The 7,226-nt window shown below is 38.1% G+C and overlaps 1 protein-coding gene across 1 annotated transcript; it reads right to left on the bottom strand.

The window, feature by feature from the left end:
• Nucleotides 1-1,667: 1,667 nt before the first annotated feature.
• On the bottom strand, nucleotides 1,668-7,181 carry LOC140954471 (uncharacterized). The gene is made up of 5 exons (XM_073404101.1): nucleotides 6,342-7,181; nucleotides 4,950-5,067; nucleotides 4,169-4,521; nucleotides 3,616-3,714; nucleotides 1,668-3,409 (listed from the first exon to the last, which is right to left on the bottom strand). The coding sequence occupies exons 1-5, from the start codon at nucleotides 7,046-7,048 to the stop codon at nucleotides 1,807-1,809; spliced, it is 2,880 nt and encodes a 959-aa protein (XP_073260202.1). The 5' UTR covers nucleotides 7,049-7,181; the 3' UTR covers nucleotides 1,668-1,806.
• Between the last annotated feature and the right edge of the window lie 45 nt (nucleotides 7,182-7,226).

The following is a 7,226-nucleotide window of genomic DNA, read 5'->3' as shown; positions in this document are numbered from 1 at the left end:
GCTTAAGTAGTGTTTGTAACCTAGATAGGGCTTGCTTTTAAACTATATTAAAAGTTGATATGGTTAAATTTCTCATGCACTGGTTGTGATCATACGAGTGGATTAACATTGAATGGCATGGCTAGTTTCAATGAAAGAACACAGCTGTTCAATTAGAAAAGCAGGTACATATCTCTATGATCATTCAAAATCATCTAATAGCATTAGATGGCAAATCCAAATCAAGAATTTCCTGTGCTGGGACTCATTCAGAATTATCCACAAAAAGGTCAATTGCATTATTTGTTTCTGAAAACATTAACCGGATACATCATGGTTCGGTTGCCGCTTGTTCTTATAACGAAATCTGTTTTTCATTCCTATAACAGCTCCTTCCCTAGTACTCACTTCTTCTCCATCGTCACCATGCCATGTGCCGCCATTCTTACCAACCTTTGTGTTCTTGTTTTTAGTACAATTGACCGTTTTCTTATTTAGTGTTGTAAAAAAGTAGAGACCATTATTACCTGACTTGTGACCTTCAAACCTGTTGAAGATCTCCCAGGGTTCTTCTTCGCTATAAATATTGCAGTCCTTGAACAAGCTAGCAGCTTTGGCAAGCAAACCTTCACCATTGACTTTTTTATCTAGATAAAAGCCGATCAATTCTTCATCAGTGGAGAAAAATTTGTATCTAAGAGGAAAGCGAGAAGGGCTGTTTTGCATTGTGAAAAACGAGAGTAGGGTTGTGCACTACTAAAAAATAATTTTTTAAAAAAAAAAATCAGTTAAAAAAACCTGAATTAATCAATAGGTTTAAAGGTCACAAGTCAGGTAATAATGGTCTCTACTTTTTTACAACACTAAGTAAGAAAACGGTCAATTGTACTAAAAACAAGAATAGAAAGGTTGGTAAGAATGGCAGCACATGGCATGGTGACTGCGAAGAAGAAATGAGTACTAGGGAAGGAGCTGTTATAGGAATGAAAAACAGATTCCATTATAAGAACATGCGGCAACCAAACCATGATGTATCCAGTTAATGTTTTCAGAAACAAATAATGCAGTTGACCTTCTTGTAGATAATTCTGAATGAGTCCCAGCACAGGAAATTCTTGATCTGAATTTGCCATCTAATGCTATTCGATGATTTTGAATGATCACAGAGACTCATTCAGAATTATCTAACCATCTGATCTCTACTGATAGACTCCCTGACACGCCAGTATCATTTCTAAGCCATGGTTTCGAGTATGGAAAAGTAGATTCCATCATCCACATGAGGTTACAACGACAAGGTTAATTCAAACCATAAAAATATCATGCACGCATATGAACGAAAATGGATCTGTAAATTGTTCGAAAAAACTTCGAGATGCAATTTCTTGTTATCGTGCAAATAAAACAACATAAGAAATTAGTAGTATATGCAACTATGAGATAAAATTAAAAAAACATGAAATAAAAAGAATCATATGCTAGGATGTAAAGACCAAAGCAAGTCATTGGTTTTCCTTTTCTTTCCTTCTATTACCGACACTCAATCTCAAATTTGACAACAGTACGATGAAAAGAAAAAAAAAACAGGTGACCCACCAAATCTCACTTACAGGGTAAAGCAGCTAATATGGCATTATTCTTGAGGGTGGAGCAACTAGTGGCGGCGTATACAAAAGAAAGCAGCACTAGCAATTTTCATCTCTGCTTTCCGATCACAGCCTTCCCAGGTAAAGTCAACATGACCACTTGATTTCACAGCTGCGAGCTATTAGCAGCAAAACTAATCATGTTCTGAAACGGTACATGCTTGTCATTTGTAGCTCAAATTTACCTTTCAATAACACGTCGGCTATTTCTAAATTCACCGGGATCCTTGTCCATATTGTATTCTTGCGACCTTCCTCCTTGTCGTTTTCTAAATCCTTCTCGTTTTGGTCCATTAAAATTCCGTGAATCACCACCTGCATTATCCATTTTCCACCCAGAACGGTCATTGCTTCGAAATCCTCTGCTTTTACCATGAGGACCTGGTGATGATCTATCAAAATCATCACCCCAAGCCTTTCTTCTGTCACCACCTGCATCATCCATTTTCCACCTAGAACGGTCATTGCCTTGAAATCCTCTGTTTTTACCATGAGGAGCTGGTGATGATCTATCAAAATCATCACTCCAAGACTTTCTTCTGTCACCACCTGCATCATCCATTTTCCACCCAGAATGGTCATTGCCTCGAAATCCTCTGTTTTTACCATGCGGACCTGGTGATGATCTATCAAAATCATTACTCCAAGACTTTCTTCTTTCACCACCTGCATCATTCATTTTCCACCCAGAACGGTCATTGCCTCGAAATCCTCTATTTTTACCATGGGGACCAGGTGATGATCTATCAAAATCATCACCCCAAGACTTTCTTCTATCACCTATCTTACCATTCGTTCTCATCTCATTGTCTCTCACAAAGTCATTATCACAATCCCTAAAATTGTCATCTCTTCTACCAAATCCAGTTTTGTTACCTCCCGACTTATTTCTCCTGGAACGCCGATCATTGCCATCGGATTCTGAACCAGAAATGGAAGCATCTTCCCAATCAGAATTTCTCTCATTTCTTCTACCATAACCCTTTGTTCTCTGTTTCCTCTGGCTGGAACCAAAATCATCATCCACATCAGAATCAACTTCGTCTGACCCAAAACTTAATCCCTTGGAAGGGCCCGTTGGACCTCTACCTCTATTTTTGTGTCTAACATCAGCAACATGACTGGATTTCCATTTCGGATGAACTGAGCGCTCTTCATCTGAATCAATACCCAGTCCGTTCCCATCAGAGCCAGAGAAAGTTGCTCTTTGACTCCTGGGCTTTGATGGCTTAACAGAAGGATTTGTCATGAGCCGGCTGCCCAAATTGTCATCAGAACCTCCATCATCTTCCAATTCAGAAATCCCTTGATCAACAAAATTGTTTTGAGAAGTCTTCCATGCAGGTTTATTATTTTGGGTATCTATTTCATAACTGTTAATATCATCTTCATCATCAAAATCATCAAACCCCCTTCCAAATCCATCATGCCCAGGATCAGAATATTCTCTTTCATGGACCCTTGAAATTCTTCTGGTTCCATTTAAAGCGTCTGCATTCCGTCCAAAATCTCCTTCATTAGCTTGACTCTCCAGAGGTGAGTCTTCAACCATTGATGTAGAATCTGCATGCTCAAAAGCAGCAACATCTGCCCCATCTGATTCATTGTCATCAAAGTCAAAATTCCAGGCATTTGAAACTTCTGGGCGGCTGACAATCTTCTCCGACCTTGTTCTGCTACCATACTGCCTTTCTTCCATTTTATTTTCCATAAATGCATCAGGTGGACGCTTGCAATCACAATGGAAACATGCCATGTTTCTCCTATAATTTAAGAAGTTACACCTGCCATTGCGAAGAGCAAAACACTTCAAAATTTTACCAACAAACTGCACGACACAGAAAATTTTACAAAGAAGCTGCATTGTTTTCTTGTATAGAAATGATACAGAATAAGCAGAGACTTATAACCACCACATGATTTGGAAATATGTGGCAACAAAGACAGTAAAGTGGGGAAATACACTAATGATTTGCAATGGAAGACTTACTCTGGGCATTCCCATTCCCCTGGAAGCAACTGTCTCTTGGGCCGCTTTGCATCACATTGTAAGCATACTGCATTCTTGGCAAAATTCATGAAGTCACACCTGAGAAAATATAGGCAGCATTCTTAGCAATAAAGCATTTAAACTATGACAATAACTGTATAGTTGAAAAAATTAGATAATGCTGGTTTTAAAACACAATTTAAAACTTGTCTTTGTAGTTGAAACAACTAGCTAATTCTGTTCTTAAAACTCTTGAACTTGTCATGACAATTGCATTTAAGATCTTCCTGGCAAGAGTACCACATGTAACTACAGATATTCCAAGGATGCACATAAGATTACCTAGGTTGAACCATAGATCGAGCCAAAAAAGGACAAAACATTCATAGGATTACCTAGAGAGCAGCAGAGAAAAAGAGTCCAATAATTTTTCAGAAGTTTCAGAAAATGCCTAAGTGCATCCCCAGATTAGGCATCCAGCAGTCTTACATTAAGAACAAAAAAATATATGACTGCACATGAGGAAGTCATAAACTCATAAAGAGGAACATACTTGGGACACAGCCAATCCCCCCTTTTCATCTCAATGTCATCACGTCCGACTCGTTTCCTGGGAGGAGGAGGAGGTTGCTTCACTTTTGGTGGAGGCCTTTTAATCACTGGAGGGGGGAGATTTGGATCTATTGGAACTGCACCCAACTTTACAACCTCATGAAGTAACTTACGAACAACAGTTCTGACAGATTTTTGTTTCAGAAGAGACTTATTGGTTACCGATCCATTTATGGATTCAAAACCATGAGCTAAAAGAACCCTCATAAGGTCAATAGTCCGTGCCTCGTCCTCTTTATTAGTTATTAGATATCCTCTTTCACATGAGCTCCTCAGACTGCAGTTACTACAGACCTGAAAAACAAAGGCAGTTGTCTTTAAAATAGCCATTGCTAAGCAATCATAAATTTATAGAAGTGCAAATGCATATTGGACTTTTTGGCACAACAACTATCTTTAACTTGAACACCCTGTCCAGCTTATAACATGTTTAGGAAGAACATTATCCTCTTCAAAGACAATAATATGAAAGCATATGAAAAGAACAGTTTACATATTCACTTCCAAGTTTAACAGGTAGAGGATGTGACACATCCAAAAAACAAGGGCACATATACTATGAAGCCCCTGCAAACAATTGTATTGACGGATGAGATTCCAAAGGAAAGCAAATTATAAGAGCATGTCACAAGATGTCATTCAAAAAAAAGCCACATGAGATTATATATCACTATTTTAAAGTATGAATAGGTAACTAAGAAGTCTAAGAAAGTATCACTTACATCCCCTTCATCAAGGTGGACATGCTTCCTCAAAAGCTTTGAAGAGAAGACAACCTTCTTGTCCACGCTTGGGCATCCATAGCCTACCAAAATTTGAATATCCTGTCTCGACAAGGACCTGAAATCAATTCTTTCTCGTCACAAGTCAAGCAAAGTGACCATAACTAGAATAGAATTACTTGTAAAACATCAAGAATATAAGCCTAGATTAAAAATCTTGCACTTAAAACGTGTATTTTAATGATAGGCATCACAAAATAAAATACAAATTTAAAACTTCTGTTGTTTCATACATCTAGGATGTAGGACACTGTTTACACTTGGAAAACACAGAATTGAACATATAGCCAAAAGCTTAGTTTAGCAAAGATTGAACTGTGACTATATTAGATTGTATAGTTCACAGAGCTCAATGCAGCCACAGCCACTTCTTCCATTCATAATTTGATGAACGTTAATACAGTTGATTTCACCACAGAACCCAAACCTACGAAGCCTGATTCCATGGTTGAATGAGCAAAAATTCTGGCAGAATTCAACACAGCCTCAAGCTAAAAAAGCTTATGCGTTTTGAAAACAGCATTGGAAAACTTAAACATGAAAATCTGAAACCACATCAAACCACAAAAACATCTACTCACTCATATTTGTGTAATCCCACCAAATTGCATTTAGATGTATTCCATATCCCATTACACTTCAACCAAAAAAATCATATACATTACCAGACACATAGAAAAAACTAAACCAAAAAATGCTCTTTCATTCAAGCAACCAAGTTAGAAACTTTTAGAACAAGAATATGAACTCTACCCACCAAACTCATGATATGAAACTGATCTTTAGCGAAATTAAGACAAGTAGTCAGTGAAGTCTTGAAATCCTCATAATCAATCCTCTAATCATTTTAATTCCGTAATAAGCATGCTAACTATTTTAAATAATAAAATAAATTCGTTGCTACACCTCTCAGATTCATGAATACAATGTTACACTCAGTACTATTTCACTTTGAGAAAACAGAGAGATTGAAACAGCAAGCCAAAAAGCTTAGTTTAGTAAATATGGTACAGTGCATATATTAGACGATCCTACAGGTTGTATTTTACAGTTCACAATTCCAACCATTTTCTCTCATTCGTTCTTTGATAAAATAATTGTGGCAAGGAATTTAACAAAGAGAAGCAGAGACCATACTGACCTCAAAGCTTCTAACAAATTATAGCCAATCTGTACTGTACCACCAAATTGCATTTACAATCAAATATCCTATAACCCTCACAAAAGCACTTCCAAGAAAAACTCGCATGCATTTCAACAGAGAGAAAGAAGTAAGCAACGATTTCCATTCAATTTCCGCAATCAAGTAACCAACTTTAAAACAACACAAACCTGAAGATATCAAACCGGTCTTTGCCAAAATTAAGACAAGCAGTCTGTACAGTTTTGTAATCATTAAAATCAATGCCAACACCATCACCATCACCATCACAATCATACCCAACCCCAGAAACATCAAGTCCCAAACTTTCTACCATATTGTCCGCAACTTTCCTTCTATGATCAAAATAATTCTGTTGCACCAATCTCTCCATCAACTCTATCCACTCTGGCCATGGATGCACCAACTCCACTTCCTTCCTCTTCAACTCTATCAGATCAGACTCTTCAAGATCAACGCTAGTATCACCATCAGCACTTAGCCCAGATTCCAAATTTTCATTTTGAGAGAGAATCGTTTCTGGGTTTTGAGACCCAACAAGTTCTTGGTTTTGGGTAGTAATGGTTTCTGGGTTTTGCTCTTGCTGTTCTTGCTGTGGGGTGTCTTTGGATTGGCGCCAAGCACGGATTTTTTGGAGGGTTTGGTGTTTTTCAGCACGCTCACGTTCAATGGAATCAATTTGATCAAAGACAAAGCTCAATCGAGCTGAGAGAGGGCTGGGTTTTGGTTGCTCAGTGGAGGGGTTATCAGTTGTGGTGGTTGAGTAGGGTTTAAGGTAAAAGCTGTTAAAGAGGAGGAGAGAGAGTGGGGATTTAGGGTTTTGGGAAGAGAGAGTTAGGCGTCTTAAGAGAAGGAGAGAGATTGGTGTTCGTGCCATTTTTAGGGAGAGATTAGAAGGTAGCAAAAACCTTCATTGGAACCGAGAGAGGAGATGAAGAAGACGAGAGAGCAAATCCTTCTTGAGCCATAAACCCTTTAGTTTAGGTCTTAAACCCTTTTTGGGTTTTGTTGTGTCCTAAGTGTTCATGGGCCTAAACAGGCAAGTAGAAATTGAG

The sequence above is a fragment of the Populus alba genome, chromosome 13, assembly GCF_005239225.2.
Source record: "Populus alba chromosome 13, ASM523922v2, whole genome shotgun sequence".
Taxonomy (NCBI): domain Eukaryota; kingdom Viridiplantae; phylum Streptophyta; class Magnoliopsida; order Malpighiales; family Salicaceae; genus Populus; species Populus alba.
This window is presented reverse-complemented; position numbering and strand designations above follow the sequence as displayed.

Coding starts and splice junctions, on each gene's coding strand:
- LOC140954471 (XM_073404101.1), bottom strand. CDS start 7,048: ATGGCACGAACACCAATCTCTCTCCTTCTCTTAAGACGCCTAACTCTC. Junction 4,522..4,949: donor TCCACCTTGATGAAGGGGAT/GTAAGTGATACT, acceptor TTTGTTTTTCAG/GTCTGTAGTAACTGCAGTCT. Junction 3,410..3,615: donor GGGGAATGGGAATGCCCAGA/GTAAGTCTTCCA, acceptor TCGCAATGGCAG/GTGTAACTTCTTAAATTATA.